The sequence below is a fragment of the Schistocerca nitens genome, chromosome 1 (assembly GCF_023898315.1).
Source record: "Schistocerca nitens isolate TAMUIC-IGC-003100 chromosome 1, iqSchNite1.1, whole genome shotgun sequence".
Taxonomy (NCBI): domain Eukaryota; kingdom Metazoa; phylum Arthropoda; class Insecta; order Orthoptera; family Acrididae; genus Schistocerca; species Schistocerca nitens.
In genome coordinates, this window is record NC_064614.1 from 974874253 (window position 1) to 974891973 (window position 17721).

Genomic DNA, 17721 nt, shown 5'->3' on the forward strand with positions numbered 1-17721 from the left:
GCAGACCATTGTCAGCAAAAACTGATGCAAACATTGAAAAAATCGGTAAACTTGTTCGACAAGATCGCCGTTTAACAATCTGCTCTGATTGTTAAACGGCGATCTTGTCGAACAAGTTTACCGATTTTTTCAATGTTTGCATCAGTTTTTGCTGACAATGGTCTGCCAGTGCGAGTGTCATCACTGGTGTCTTCGCGGCCATCTTTAAATCGTTTAAACCACTCAAACACTTGTGTTCGCGATAAACAATCATCGCCGTACACTTGTTATAAAATTACAAACGTTTCACTTGCAGATTTTCCTAGTTTGAAACAAAATTTGATGTTAACACGCTGTTCTTTCTGTACACTCAACATATTCCGACGCACAGACAAAACGTCAACTACTTAAAACAGACGCCACGGGCAGACTGAGTACAGGAGGCAGATGAAACTCGAGCAGTAGGCGGACCGAGAGTCACGTGACAGGCCACGCGACTTTCAGCCTTATTGCATTCGTTTTATTGTTTCACCAGTACTAGTCCGTTTTTTTTCTAGCCCCACCTCGTATGTGCACATCTTGTAACCTTCATATCTACAAGCAGCATGTTACTCGTACGAATCTGAAGAGGGCTAAGTGCGAAACGTGTCATTTATGAGCAAGAAAGTCATTCAGTTTTTGAAAGCCGGCCGCGGTGGCCGAGCATTTCTAGGCGCTTCAGCCCGGAACCGCGCGACTGCTACGGTCGCAGGTCCGCATCCTGCCTTGGGCATGGATGTGTGTGAAGTCCTTAGGTTAGTTAGCTTTAAGTAGTTCTAAGTTCTAGGGAGCTGATGACCTCAGATGTTGTCCCATAGGGCTCAGACCCATTTGAACCATTTGTTTTTGAAGCATGGCTTTTCGGTTAGCGACCAATTCAGCCTTTACGCAGAGCTACTGTTCATTATCAACTTTGTGTCGCAATTGTGTTAAAAAGTTAGTCATTCACTTAAAAGAGCCCATGATCACTATGAAGGTCTGTTCAAAATATTCCAGAACTCCTTCCACAAGTTGTTTCTACGCTTACCTTTTACCTATTATGCATGGTATCCTTCGAAATGCTCTTCTGCACAACTGATACACCGCTCCTAACGCCGTTTCCACATCCGGAAGTACTCTTGTTGCGCCTCTTGCTGGATCGCGTGAAGCGCCGTCTGACTGGAGACATGTAGTGACCTCCGATTTCGCTTCTTTCCAAGTTCCGGAACGTGTCGGTTACACCCTGGGCCGAATGAAACGTGTAACGGAGAATGTGTGGAGAGAAACTTCCTGACCGAAGATGGTTCTGCAATGTTTTCCGTGGTGCTTTCCACACGTTACGTACACTAATACAGGTTACCATTAAGAGGAACGTTGAAAATTATTTAAAAATTCTCGGTGGTCAAGTGTTGCCGTTTTTTCTTCACCTTTACTACTAGTAGGCTGTGTACATATCCGTATTCCAAAACGACAACACCTGTGGTCACAGGGCTGCACCAATACCAAGTGTTACCCCTTCCAGAAAATGAAATTGGAATTGAAAAGATGACGTTTTGTCTCCGTATAAAAGATTCAAGCCAAATTGCAACTGATTCAGCAAAGTGCCAGCAGTACTTCCAACAATGGTAAAATCGCGAGTAGGGTTGCATACAAACACGAGGGAACTATTGTAAAGGTGACTGGAAATGAGGATACGTTGTCTGATGTTTAAGGGGATATTATCGGTAATTTTAGGTATCATCTGGTCCTCATCTACATCTACATTTATACTCCGCAAGCCACCCAACGGTTTGTGGTGGAGGGCACTTTACGTGCCACTGTCATTACCTCCCTTTTATGTTCCAGTCGCGTATGGTTCGCGGGAAGAACGACTGTCTGAAAGCCTCAGTGCGCGCTCGAATCTCTCTAATTTTACATTCGTGATCTCCTCGGGAGGTATAAGTAGGGCGAAGCAATATATTCGATATCTCATCCAGAAACGCACCCTCTCGAAACCCGGTGAGCAAGCTACACCGCAATGCAGAGCGCGTCTCTTGCTGAGTCTGCCACTTGAGTTTGCTAAACAGCTCCGTAACGCTATCACGGTTACCAAATAACCCTGTGACGAAACGCGCCGCCCTTCTTTGGATCTTCTCTATCACCTCCGTCAACCCGACCTGGTACGGATCCCACACTGATGAGCAATACTCAAGTATAGGTCGAACGAGTGTTTTGTAAGCCACCTCCTTTGTTGATGGACTACATTTTCTAAGGACTCTCCCAATGAATCTCAACGTGGTACGCGCCTTACCAATAATTAATTTTATATGATCATTCCACTTCAAATCGTTCCGCACGCATACTCCCAGATATTTTACAGAAGTAACTGCTACCAGTGTTTGTTCCGCTATCATATAATCATACAGTAAAGGATCCTTCTTTCTATGTATTCGCAATACATTACATTTGTCTATGTTAAGGGTCAGTTGCCACTCCCTGCACCAAGTGCCTATCCGCTGCTGATCTTCCTGCATTTCGCTACAATTTTCTAATGCTGCAACTTCTCTCTATACTACAGCATCATCCGCGAAAAGCCGCATGGAACTTCCGACACTATCTACTAGGTCATTTATATATATTGTGTAAAACAATGGTCCCATAACACTCCCCTGTGGCGCGCCAGAGGTTACTTGAACGCCTGTGGCGTCTCTCCATTGAGAACAACATGCTGTGTTCTGTTTGCTAAAAACTCTTCAATCCAGCCACACAGCTGGTCTGATATTCCGTAGGCTCTTACTTTGTTTATCAGGCGACTGTGCGGAACTGTATCGAACGCCTTCCGGAAGTCAAGGAAAATGGCATCTACCTGGGAGGCTGTATCTAATATGTTCTGGGTCCCATGAACAAATAAAGCGAGTTGGTCTCACACGATCGCTGTTTGCGGAATCCATGTTGATTCCTACAGAGTAGATTCTGGGTTTCCAAACACGACATGATACTCGAGCAAAAAACATGTTCTAAAATTCTACAACAGATTGACGTCAGAGACGTTTGTGGCTTCATGGACACTCCGGCATCCTATTGAATCTCGACTGGCTGGCTAAATCACCAGATGTTAACCGCAAAGAAAATCTCCGGGGCTATTTTACGGGATGTACTCGTAATCATGAATGAGAGGCTTACACTGTTTATGGTGAAATTGGAGATATTTACAGAAGTTTTTTCTCGCTGGAACATGGACGTTATCATGGCGGAGGCGGTATTGCACGGTGTTAACGTGATGTCTTCTGCGGTGACAAATTATTTATCCGATATGATTACCTCAGATAGGCTACAGGAAGACAGCTCAGGATGTCCTGTCGTCATGTGGGAGCTCATCTATCCGCGTAGCCAGCTGTGGCGCCTCAAGTGACGGCGTGCTTGTGTTTGTTGCAGGCCTGTCGGCGGAGCTGTTCTACGTGCGAGAGGGCGTGGTCAACACGTACGCCATGAACTTCGTGGTGCCCGTGCCGGCGCACATCAGCGATCTGGTCTTCTCCTGGCAGTCGCTCGCCAAAAACCCGGTGCGTATTTACATTCAGAGCTCTGAATGTTTTAGAGCAACCAACTTCCGTAGCTTTTACTAAATCCAGTGTTGTAATTCAGTTCTATCCTCAGTTAATTGTGTACCAAGAAAACACTGGCGATCCCAGTGTTCCACTTACTCTTAGTCTGCAATCATTTCACATGTGGAACAGAGCAGTGACCCATGGAGACTCGTTCCAGCAGATAAGTGGCCCCTTTCTGTCAAAGCGCGTTATGCTGAGGGGTTTCAACCTTGCCTAGTGAGTTCTCAGAATGCACATGAAGTGGGATCATTTGAACAGACTATTGGCTGCTTGCTTCTCGCGAAAGCAGTGGAACTACTCAGACTCTGTGTTCTTCATCCGTTTTGTGAAAGCACACTCCGACGAAAAGAGGCACCAAGACCCGATGGGATGAGATTTTCTTTTTCCGACAACCGATAACACAGAACCCGTTGGTTGTTCCGAGAAACAGCTAGTGTGGAAAGTCAAGAGCAGTTCTCCAAATTTTTGTGCAAGAGATGACCGTCCGTGAATTGATAGGATAAAAAAGCGAGCCAATGACGTAAACTCGTGAGTCCCTGATTCTCATACAGTGCAGCCTAAAAGGCTGCCGACTGGAGAATGAGTTTTACTCAGTTTTCGTTGGGAGAAAAAAAGTAATACGACAAGTACAACAATAGCTAAAGTTGGACAAACTTTTTGTCACCGGTGGGCATTTTTGACGTGAACTCTGAGCAAAGCACACACAGGAGATGGTGAAAACCCAAAGATTTCACTTAGCTACAAAGAAGCGAAGAAGACGCACTTCTCGATATCGCTTCGAGAATAATACTGGCACTTAAATTTCTCGCTGTTTGTGAGGAAATTTTAATTCCCATCACGTTTCCTTTGTTTAAGTGTACATCATCCGCAGTCTGCAAAGATTTCACTTAGCTACAAAGAAGCGAAGAAGACGCACTTCTCGATATCGCTTCGAGAATAATACTGGCACTTAAATTTCTCGCTGTTTGTGAGGAAATTTTAATTCCCATCACGTTTCCTTTGTTTAAGTGTACATCATCCGCAGTCTGCTCGTCAACACATAACAGTTTCGGTGAGAATATCTAGCGGCATCGGCTGGTTAGGAAGGAACGAGGTTAAGAATTTTCTAGTATTTCAACGCATCCATGTAAGTTCACCCACGATTAGGCGGAGAGGCGTCGTGGTATGGTTAATTTACTTTCTCTACCGGTACAGTCCCGCAATCATAATTATCCACCCGCGACTACGTTATAATTCTAGGAAGTTGGTCACTACCGACCACAGTTTCTTATCCGACAAATTTACCAGAACTATTGTTGTTTATCATAATTTATTTTCATGTTTCGTTTAGTTGTTCTTTGTCATGTGTTCAAGTAATTGTATGTAATGTCCATATTAATATGTGAACACTGAATACTCTGTAATAAAATTTGCTTCGCGAGGCAGAATGTTTTGATTTCATAGCTAGTGAATCCCGTTTCTCATGCAGTTTATTCGTACTGAACTCCGGGAATGTCAAGACCTACGACTCACTGGCAGGGCAATTTCTGCTTTCATAATAGCGTTAGTTGAAATCAGTTAACAATTTTATTGAGTCTCAGAGTTGTTCAAGAACCGATCTGCCTCTCAGCAGCGCAGCTGGTGCAGGAGGAAGGCTCAAATCGATTGGCACCTCATATACTGCTGATGTATGGTATCACATCCAGCTTATTCTTACTAAGTATAAGTTTTCACTTACGCTCTGTAAGTCGGATGTGACATGTTTCAGGAATGTTGCATTCTTTTGACAATGGCAAGCTACTGAACCGCGTAAGGAAAGAACAAACTAAATATTTGATGGTCAATACGATGGTGTCATTATAAACACAGAACACGACAGCCATATCTGATGAAGCTTCCATGCAGTTTTTATACGCTGACAACGTACAATGAGAGGAGAATGACTACATTCATTCGATAGGGAAACAGAGAGGCAAGCAGGCAAGTCCCTGCTATTTCCACTTACTTTCGTTACAAGCAGTTCCTAGAGGCTTTTCGCCGGTCTTGTTCTGGTCGTTCCATAGCGCGCCTTTCAAATGAGTTGTAAAGCACGGATAGGACTAGCTAGGAGTTTTGATTTTCCACTAAGTGTGTTAAGTATGTACATAACACAAAAATTCGTAACTAACTAAAGCAAGAAATGCACATCAACACAGTCTACGTAGATTCGTTGTAATTGTGACATAAAGTCACGCAGGAAGAATGCAACAACACTGAACATTAATATGAGTGCTCCAGAATTACTGAATTGGTCACGAAACGAAATGCCACTAGTCAAAATCCAGTGGGTTTATTTGACGCGTTTCGGGAGAGGCATCTCATCACATAGTTAGGAAACCAAAATACAAATGACAGAAAACGTACAAAGGTATAGAGAGCAACATGACAAAGGTATATTTACAAAATTTCATCGTATTGAGAGCTGCCATATACACCATGATCATCTAGGTATGCGGATGCAGAAAGAGACGTTGTAACGGATACAGCTGTCAAGGCAGACTAATCTCAGAACGACATTATGTTTTCCAAATAAACAATTTGTGCCACCAGGGTGCGATGAAGCATACAAAAGTGGTGCCGCATAGCGACGATAACAGAATAATAAATTACAATACATTTACAAAAAACTGTTGAATAAAAAAGAGAACTTTCACAAAGGTATATAAAGCAAGAAAGTTAAACAACATGCCGAAAAACAATTCTTACATTGGTATAAAGTACCATCAATAGAATAGGCATATAAAATAAAATGCATAAGGTATACAAATCAATTAAACAAAATCAATATTAAACGGTGTATTGACAAATACCGTACCACATAGTGATATACAGTAAAATAGGTGAAATTCCAATGTTAAGCGTGCCAAGTGTAAACATCCTTTTGCAGTTATTGTAATCAACATACGAAACCTCGAGTTGTCTTCTGATGAGCGGCGCTTGTTCAGAAAAGAATTTTAATCTCCCAACAGCAGTTAACAACCAAGGTGTTAAAAGAGCTATTCCTGAAATTAAAAACGTTTGTGAACAGTATAAAATTCCTGAATCTCTTCAGGCAGCCATTGCAGTAAAACGCGTAAGGCCTTTGACAAATCATTTAAGACTCAATTTTCCTCCAAAGCACTTCTGTTATCAGTCATGAATCTCAACACAAAATGATGTGAAGGTAGTGTTATCGTAACAAGAGCCTACAATGACAGCCTGTCCTACTTATCTGAGCTAAAGATTGTGTAACTAAGACTTTAGAAATTTTTGGAAACAACAACACTAAGGAAGTCTAGAAAAATCCTATGCTAAAACATATCGATGATTTGAAAAACAAAATATATGAGCAATTCAAATGTTCTGTTCTATTCAGACGTTGCTAAGAAAAGATGTTTAATCACGAAACCAAAACTTCCAAAATTAGGGTCACAGGTTAACCTTCATAAACAAGGTTCTCCCGTAAGACCTCATGTGAATGGATGCCAAAGCCAATATTTGTCATAAACAGTTTGTATTACACCAAATTAAAGAAGCTTACGTTTTTTCTAACACGTGGTCCGTTAAGAACAATTACGAAATGAAAGCATTAATTAAGAATTGTAGTGTGCCAGAAGATTCGTTGCTAGCTTCCTTTGACATCACTAATCCTTACACAACATTCCGCTGGACGAAACTTTCGTAATAATTCATATGAATTGTTGGAAACATAAAACATTAGCCATAGGAGAAGCCTATGAACTTCTTGAATTTATTCCTCTGATCTTTTCTTTCAATTTTTTTGTTCCACATGGTAAGATCTATCATCAAAGTGGTGGGCTTGTGATGGGGTGCAGCGGCATCAGTTATTCTAACTGCAATACTTTTTAATGACTCAGAGAAAACCTTCTTCAAAAATAGTCTGCCCATTATGGTTAAAACTGTTTTTTATTGTAGATAAATGGATGACATTGTGATTGTGTACCTTGGTAACGAACTGGCATCGAACTACGTGCATCCGAATTAGAGAATAGTAAACGACTCAGCTTTCTTGATCTTATGTTAACGAGAGAGATGGCACATCATTCCCCTTAGTATCTATCGTAAGCCAGCACCCACTGACAATATTTTCGGTAATGATTTTGCCCATCCACTTGCACAAAAACGTGCATACTTTCAATAAATGTACAATACATTAAGCAAGTTTTAGCTCAGCACTGAACGCTTGAATAAAGAGTATGATATTCTTATGCAAGTAGGTCGTGCCTATGAGTATTCGGATTCATTCATATTTGCTATCGAGATAAAAGTCTTTGATAAAAGTCATCTGAAAAACTTAATGTGTCTGTATCTTACACAGGACCGCATTGTGAAACCACTGCACTTTCTTTCAGGCAAGCGAAAGTGCAGATCAGTTTTTAGACGCGAAAAGTTAAGTTCGTTGAAGCGGAATTCTGTTGACGATAAACCTGATAAATATAACTGCTCAGGCAGCTACAAAATTAAATGTGGTTCCTGTGAATCTACGTTGGTCAAACTGGAAGAAGCTTTGCCACTAGTTTCGTGAACATGCTTATAAAAATAATTCCGCACTTGGGTGCCGTTTAGCAGGTGAGAGACATCGAAAGCTTCCCATAGACAGAGGAATGAATACACTTCCTGTCAAGCCAAAACGGAGTGAGTTAAATTTTTGGAAGAGTTAGAAAGATTTTTACACCAGTCGTGTGACCCATCTTCAGTGTTGAATGAACAGCTGTTTTCGAGACGCCAAAGATTCCACAAAATATTTGAGGAAACACTACACTTGTAATTCTATGTAGTTCCCACCGATTCTACCCTACTCCACACATATATTCGTCCGCTGTTGGTTGTTACGCTTCTTACTTTCGTAATATTTTATTAATTACGATGATTACGGGAATTAGTTTGCTTGCGCCACTTCCTTGCATTATACCTACGTTTTGTGCTATTCTTTACGCTCTATGTTGTTTTAAGCAGATCTATTTTCGTGTGCACACTTTTCATATGGATTTCTCTTCAGAGTTTGAGTCCCTGACGCCTTTGAGATTCAGAGTTATTTTGTACTTCATTTACTAATTAATGAGTTGTTATTACATTTTCTATTTAAGCACAGTATTTTATATATTACTTACGATATCCCTCATCTTGTCCTGTGACGGTGGGAGTTACTCCTCTAATTCTATGTATGTCACAGTTTTATGTTTCATTACGCAGTGATAGGTTTTCCGTACATAATGCATTAGATGTGTCTTCTGGAGGGTTTGAACCGCTCTGACAGCCTTTAAATGTAAATTTATTTTCGCTTATTTGTTATATTATCTTGTTCTCTAACTCCTAAGTATTTCCAAAGCATTATTACGGACTCTATAATGCTTTATATTCCTGGAGCTTTGCTACATTATTTTATGTATTTCTTCTTTCTCTGATTTATTTTAGCATCTTTCGGTGGTTCTAGTCCCTTTACCTAGTCCTGCGAGTGCTCGTATTCGTTTCGTATGTCACGACTGTTTCCTTCTTGTTTTTTAACACTGAAATTTCACATAATTCGCTGTACCTCACTATGTGGTATGGTTCACACTTTTTGTCAATACGTCATTCGCGCACAATTTCGATTTTGCGTAACACGTTTGTATATCTTATCCGTTTTATTTTACGTGTCTTTTCTACTGACGGCAATTTATAGCAGTGTAAAAACTGTTTATAGCACGTTTAACGTTCTGGCTTTGTTTAACTTTCTGGAAGTTACGTTTTGTATTCAACAATATTTTGTAAATGAATTAAAATTTATGACTCGGTTTTCGCCACTATGCCGCACCACCTATGTTTGCTTCACTGTTCTCTTGTGGCTTGAAGTGTCTACCTGGAAAGCACGATGTAGTTTTGAAACTAGTCTGCCATGACAGCTGGATTGGTTACAACGTGTCTTTATGTATCTAAATACCTGGGGATCACGGTGTTTATGTCAGCTTTCAATATGACGAATCTTTGTTTTTGCACTCTTGTCATGTTGCTCCCTATACATTTGTATAATTTCTGTGATTTGTATTTTGGTTTCCAAACTGTCTGATGATGAGTATTTCCCGGTAAGCGTCGAATAAAGTCATTGGTTACTTTACTAGTGGCATTTTACTTAGCGACCAATTAAGCAATTTTGCAGCACTAATATTAATACGTGGATATTGCTCTCTGGTGTGCAGTGTTTGAAGTCAATATTATTCATGGTCATCCCGTACGGCAGGTAAGGCGTTCTGCCAGCCACGGCCACTTCCCTCGTCACGCGTGCTGCTCTCTCTTAATCACGAAACTGTACCAGCACACGTGTCCGCCCCCGGTAGCTGAGTGGTCATCGCAACAGAATGTCAATCCTAGGGGCCCGGGCTCGATTCCAGGCTGGATCGGAGAGTTTCTCCGCTCGGGGACTGGGTGTGGTGTTGTCCTTATCATCATCATTTCATCCCCATCGACGCGCAAATCGCCGAAGTGGCGTCAAATCGAGAGACTTGCACCCGGCGAACGGTTTACCCGACGGGAGGCCATGGTCACACGACATTTACATTTAGCAGCACACGTTATCACTTGGTATAACTACCACGAATCTGTCTACAACACGACAGTGCCCCAAAACTCGTACGCAGTGCAGGAACTTAGCAAAACAGAGTTACTGGAGCGCAAAGCTCATGGGACATTAAACACATGTGAACGAGGAGCTGGTGACGTCACAGAGTGGAATTTCACGTTGCGTTACTCTGCGGATAGTGAAGTGAAGAAACTGGTACGTCAGATTTTTGTCTCGTCGAGTGGAACGTGATAAGTGAGATGCGACATCCTTTTACGTTGCACGCAGAAGTCACGAGCCACCATATTTTATTGAGTTAAACTACATATTTTGTAGGTTTCCTATATCATGGAGTACATGGTATGAAAATAAGCTGTTTCAAAGCATCAGCAAACTGAGAATCTCTCGAAAACGCGTCATTCTAGCTCCGATTTCTTTTAATGCAGGAAACCGAATATAGGTAGTTACAAACTTTCACCATTTGATGTTTTTACAGCTATAGCTCATGAAAATACACCATTTCAGAGCTGCGGTACAATCACAATGTATAAAAAACGCGTCCTATTTGATACAGTTTGTCGCAATTGTTATCAAACAATAACACTTGTAGATACAATCTTTAGGCAGTGTGCCACCACATACGGAGGACCAGCTGCCATGTTGAAGTCTTAGCTGATAGCATCATGAGCTGTGAAGCAAAAGGTAGCAGGTTAGCGTCTACCTTGTTCCTAATTTTGTTTCACCTTTTGTTTTCTAAAAGATTCTGCGTCTTTCTTATTAATTTAACTCAAGTGTTAGCTGCTGCAGTCGATAGCATTTATAAAAATGCATTGGCTTCAATTCTTGTGGCAAAGGCCAAGGACTGGAATGTTTACCGAGTATCCAGAAATCTTAACGTAACTGCGAGTCTCTGTCAGAAAGTAAACACAGGTTACACACTGGAAGTTTCTGCTGTCATGAAACTTTATACTTATACCTATATCTTGGGTTTGCAGACCACCTCATATTTTAACTTCTCGGTAAACTACTTTTTCAGCCGTGGTGAGCAGCTACGAGAAAGTCTCCTCCTTTCAAATGAAATTACGAAACGATTCTCGATCTTAAAATCTATGTGATGATGTACATTACTTCACAGTGATGGTACTCAGTGCAACATCAAGAGATTGGATACCATGCATGCGCAAACTGACATTAGATACTGCAACTATATTCAGCTTAAAACAAAAAATGAGAGGAAGATTCGAATGAGTTAACGAATAACGTCTACTAGCATATTTGTCAAGTCGTTGTACAGCTTTATACGCTGTTCATGCCATCGACGAGTCCAGAATCGGCAGCAGAGATAATGCATTTGTTTCACGCGCGTGAATTTTTGTGAAGAACCTGTGCAATTTACGCACCGATGCCACGACAGGCACCACATCTGGCGGGCTTCGCGATGTGAAACACATGTCGTATGATGACGGCTTAAGAGTACGATTCGAAACGTCTTGCTGGATTGGCGGTTGCGCTACACACTCACGTGGGAAATGGAAAGCAAGATGCACATTGTCCGTCACATCATGCAACATTTAAACTAAAACTAGTAACTGGGCGGACTTGTGGATTGCACCACTACACTGTCCTCCAGACCTATAAAACCTTGACCTGATCCATCCTTTGCCACACGAATTTCGCATGGATCTCTACCCCACCCAAGTTCTCTCAGTCCCTCCAAATCCTCGAACGCCATACACTCCGCCTCACTTTCCACATCCGTTTACCTTCCCCCACAAGGATCCTTTACCAACTCACCAGATTCCGCCTCTCCTTAGTCACACTGAACGCCTCTGACCAATGTACACCATCCGCAAACTGGACTCCGATAATCCCATCGTTTCCCCTCTACTTACTTTTCTTTACCAACAGATTCAACCAACTCTGCACCTACACACCGTCCACTTCAGCTTCCCCCTCCCACATCATGAACTCCGCCCTGACCCACTATAAGTCCACCCCACTCATTCCAAGTCATCAGTGCTTCCTCTCCCTCCTCTCCCCACATTCTCTTATCCCCCTTCCTTCCGACTGCCTTTCTTTCCGCACCCTCCTTTCTTAACAACTATTAGAGTCACTATTTATCCCTTCTACTTTACCCATCCTTTTGTCACAACAGCCACTCCTACCCCATCGCCGTAATACACCAAGCCCTCCATCGTTATACCACACAGGCCTCCCTTCCTCACCTGGCCAACCCTTTCCCCTTCAACTTAAGACTCCGTAACCCAGCTCAGTTGCTTCCGGTTCTTACACCCAAACCTCCACATGTCAGACACTCAGATCGGCACCACACGGTGTATGTCGACAGAGTACCAACTAAAACACCGATTTCGTGTGTTGTCGATCAGTAGAACATAAGCAAACAATAACTGAAGTAACGCCAGAACTACGGAGCATTGTAAAAGCGTATCTGTGACAATTGTTTCGAAGATCCCGCTTAGGTGGTGTTTTAGAGCGTCAGGGCATCGTACCAAATGTCCTGCGTTCTAACTCCACTGATTCAACTCTTTGTTTTCTTTTTAAGTGTTCACTCTTGAAACTGTTACGTCGGAGAACATTTTCCTGACATGTGAAAAGACTTTTCGGTGTTTATAGCAATCTTCACATGACAGTCTGCTTTCGCTTCGTTAGGTGAAAGTGGCAAACCTATAGAGTACATTTGTATAGATAGGAGTGGTGTTCTGCTGTACATGTCAATACAAACTTACTCTATAGGTTCGCTACTTTCAACGAACGAAGCAAAAGGATACTGCCAAAATAACGTTGCTACAAACTCCGAAAAGTCCTTTTACATGTTAGGAAAATGTTCTACCGTATAGCAGTTTCACGAGGAGACAGTTTAAAAAATTGTTATTATTGAGGTTTGAATGCTGGAGATTTGGTACTATGAACTGATGCGCTACCAACTCATCTTCGCGAGATCTTAGAATCAAATGTCATAGATACGGTTCTCTTAAAATCCGTAGTTCTGGTGCTACTTTTAATTACCGTGTACAGATGTTTTACAGGACGACAGCAAACAGCAATATATAAATCGGTGTTATGGTTGATACTCTGTTGACAAGTAACGTTTGATACCGATCTGAGCGTCTGACATGGAGGTTTGGGTGTTAGTCACAGGAAAGATCTTTTAAATATCAGTCTTTCAGCATCAAGTTTTAAAAAATTTTAATGCGGGCCTATTGTGTTTCGTTTTGCCTTTTATTGTTACTGATGTTAACTACCAGTGTAAGAAATCATGTCTCTTGTATATGTAAAAACATCCATTTCATTTTTCCCCTATAAAGTATTTTAAATTTGATGTAAATATATCCCCTATTTCATTCTGGTCTATTTTTCATGTTATTTAATTTTTGTTGTCAGTTGGCTAAAGAACGGGTTACCTTCTCCTCTGACAGCCCTCCTTAATCCCTACCCTCCACCCGTATGAGTGAGGAAAAAACTAGCATTTCAGAAATTTCTTCGACAACTTCCCTTGACGTCATAAATCGGCTGCTGTGAGACTCTTGACAACAAATTGGCATTCAGCTTAACACGTATGGATGAGCTAGTTAGTCAAAGCTGTCGTAGGAGCCAAATCATTATTCCCCCACCGGAACAAAATAACGGGGCAAGGCGCTGCGTTCACAGTCGACGTAGCAACGGTAAATAGCCCTCTCTCAGTGACAGGTGCGACTCGTTAGGGCGCGCCCTGTCCCCTCGTGGCCCAACTACAGGACCTACCGTGCCCCTCCCACCGCCCCCGCCGCCCCCAACCACCACGACTCTGCCTCCCTCTCCGCAACCAAAGCAGGTCCCGCCCACCGACACGTCCCCGTGCGCATTCTAACTGCATAATCCTTGCTTGCGCCGCCGCCCGCGCCGCGTAATGGTTTTCCGATATGAGGATTCCCGTCATTACCCCTGCCGCAATTGGCAATTTCCTCCTCCGGTGCCGCAGCGGACGGCACGGCGGCTGCTAGCAGTGAACGCTTCCGGCAGACGGAGCCCGGAGAACAGTTTCCGCAGCGACAGATCTGGCTCGCTGGCGCGCTGCTTCCGCCCGCTCTGCAGGCGCGCCGGGCCCGGCTAACTCCGCAGGCGCTGCGCACGTTGGCGCAAGGGGCGAGTAACAACTCAGGCGAAAATTTCTTCTAATGAGAGCTACAGTATTCAAAACCAAGTTTTCTCAGTCGAAAACAGTACATAATGGGTTTGGGAAAAAAATGTGAAAACACCGCGAGAAATTCGTGCTTGAACATAAATGCAGAATTTAGCCCAGCCCTCAGGTTGGTTGCTGTACCATATTTGACGACGGACGGTAGTTATCCAATATCCTCAATACGTTAGAGGTGTCAGTCGGGGTCATAACAGACTACTATGTAGTTGTGAGTGTATTACGTCGGAGCTCAGTGATTTCGAACATTGAGAAATTGTTGATCCTCGAGTTATGGTGCTTCCGTAACCGAGGTTGCCGATGTGTGTGGTGTTTCAAGAGGCGCCGTATCAATGATTTATGCTCTGTACAGGAAAAGCGGAGAGATATCATCCGCTAGATTATAACGAGGGCGATATTGTATGCCGGGTGATCGTTGCAGACGGTCATTTAAGAGAACTATGATGGAAAATTAGAGGACGGCAATCTCAAAAGTCAGTGCAGAAATGAATGTCTCCCTCTAGAACCCGGCCAGCACGAAAATAACAAGATGGATGATCCATAAGCAGGGCGCTGAAGGGGGAGCTGGAGTTCCAAAACCACTCGTTGCTGATGCAGATGCCCATAACAGGAAAAAGCCGTGCCGAAGCCATAGTAATCTAGACTACGGAGCAATGGAAGAATGTCATTAGGTCGGATAAGTCTTGTCGCACACTGTTTCCAGCATCTAGTCGAATTTACGTTACAAGAGTGGAAAACGGCGCAATGGGCTCCATGGGTGCTCTACAAGGTCGCATTGCTGCCAAGGAACATGTGACCATTCTGGCTGATCAGATCCATTCCATGGTACAATGTTCGTTCCCCAATTGGTTCCAAGACGACAGGACCCCTCCTTATACAGATCGCATCCGTTCGAAATCCCGAAGGACACAAATTTTCAAGTATTTCGTCTATCAGGGAGACACTGTTTTTCACCTAGTTTCACACGATCCTGAAACTTTTTCTTTGTAATTACTAAGAATTACACATTAACTGACGAAGGAAGAAGATAGAAGATTACACACAATATCTAAGAAAACTCGTATCGTCGTAAGTTATTCAGATTCCGATAAGGGACCTATCGAAAAATATAGTTCGTTCAGTGCAAAGCTGTCTAGCATTAGAAAAGAGATTCCTTTAAAAATGAATTAGATATTAACACAGTTATCCCGGTATCTACCATCGGTGGCTCCCACTAAACCCCCTTCCCCCATCGGACTGCGTGTAACAGGAGTAGGTCACGCTCGACTCTACGGATTATGTTACCAGCAATATACTACCGAATGATGTTTTACCCATCATACAAGCGTTACGTACTCTGAATGCAATTTTGTGTGGCCCCCCAGCGAGAGAGCTTTCTGAACGAATGAGATATCACATACTTTGTAATTCAACGAAAATTATTTTATGTAATCTCTTGTTGTCTTAAAATAATAAACTTTTAAAATAAAAGATCAGTATATTAAAGTGGCCTTCGAATGCGGGCGCCGCCCTACTTCGAGAAACACAGTTCTCAGCGCCAGCGAGAACGTGCTAAATATGGTGAGAGTAATCAGCAGGTGTGTGGTCTCAAGCGTCAACGCAGCTACAACATCGTACCTCTTGAATCACGAAATCTGCCTGTAGACGTGCTTTTGTGTGTGCTGTCGCAGCTGCCGTACGTGCTGGCGATCGACTACGACAACCACGAGGCGATGCGCCCGCCGCAGCTGAACATCTCGTCCCGAGGCCTCATACCGACCAGGGTGCAGACTTTCAGGTAAGCTGGGAGCCTACATACATCTTTTACTACTGCCCAAGCTTAATTTCAAATAGGGACTTCTTCATTAGCTATCTTACGTTGTTAATGTGATACGCAGACATCTGGTTAATTTTTAGTGTCGTAAATCTTTATTGATATAGTTATCGTTTCGTAACCAAATACTGAGTTTCCCGCATTGTTTCCACCACTTTGAGCCCGGCGCGCCAATGGCAATATTTCAGTGTTCATTTTGTTAATGAGTCCTTCTGAAGCAATTTTGTGGTAAGTGGTGTGTGTAATTTTCGACAGCAGTACTTTTCTCTATATGCAGTGGTAGTCAACATGGTCACTACCGTCCACTAGTGGGCGTTCCAACTTCCATGGTGGGCGGTAGGCAGCAGGGGTCTTAAAAGCATTTTCGTTAAATTCACATCTAATTTTGACCCAAAGTATTTCGTAAGTAATTATTATTATATGCTTTGACTTTCGGCAACTCGGCTTTGTCAATTTTATCAACTAAAGTTATTTCCATACTTTATAAGTTACTATTAATGTAGAACCGCTAGGTGGTTAAAATTTTTACTACCAAAGTAGATTTGAAAGCAGCAAAATTAGAGATATCTGTTATGTTGTAACGATAATAATCATTTCTTCTCGTGCAGAAAAGTTATTAATCTTCTAAACTCGCTCTCTAAGGCATGGTCAGATTTTACTTTACAGTTCGCATTATAATGGGCATGAAACAATATCTCAACGTAAGTGATCTCTACGGCCACTACTGGTATTAGACATTCCACCGACAGTACGAGTGTTATAAAGATTTTCAGTACGTTGTGTCTTGCAGCTCTCAAATATTGAGGAAAAGACATTTTAATACCAAAAGTGCTGCTTATTTATTGGCCAATTACTTGTGGGCTTTGCCCATTTCTACGAGCCACCTGTTACAGAGAACAACATTTGTTACGACTAGATGTTTAGAATGTGGATAACAAAGGTATCAGTGATAAGATATGGTTGGTGTGAAATGTTCTGTTTGCGTCATCATACTCATATTTGCGTTAAATATGCCACAGCTTTAGTTACACTTTACAAAATTATTTTAATGATGGGCTGAATATATATTTTTTTCGTAACTGTGGTACATTTATTAGACCGATTGTACACTGTAGAAATAGTGCAGCATACTTAATTGAGAAAAAAACTGAACAAAATTATACTTCACAATTACACATCAATATATGATATATTATTAAAAACTGCACAGACTTAATTGAAAAAATTAAAGAGCTAAAACTCTCAAAGAAAAGAACAGATTATTTTCCTTAGATGTAACTAATCTACAATCCTGGAAATGGAAAAAAGAACACATTGACACCGGTGTGTCATACCCACCATACTTGCTCCGGACACTGCGAGAGGGCTGTACAAGCAATGATCACACGCACGGCACAGCGGACATACCAGGAACCGCGTTGTTGGCCGTCGAATGGCGCTAGCTGCGCAGCATTTGTGCACCGCCGCCGTCAGTGTCAGCCAGTTTGCCGTGGCATACGGAGCTCCATCGCAGTCTTTAACACTGGTAGCATGCCGCGACAGCGTGGACGTGAACCGTATGTGCAGTTGACGGACT

General features: G+C 42.4%; 1 protein-coding gene across 1 annotated transcript in view; it reads left to right on the forward strand.

The window, feature by feature from the left end:
• LOC126237672 (tyrosine-protein kinase Dnt-like) overlaps positions 1-17721 on the forward strand; it is a 250491-nt gene that overhangs the window by 134255 nt on the left and 98515 nt on the right. Inside the window, exons 2-3 of the mRNA XM_049947741.1 lie at positions 3412-3539; positions 16003-16109. Coding sequence (XP_049803698.1) covers positions 3412-3539; positions 16003-16109 — 235 coding nt within the window. The remainder of the gene's footprint in view (positions 1-3411; positions 3540-16002; positions 16110-17721) is intronic.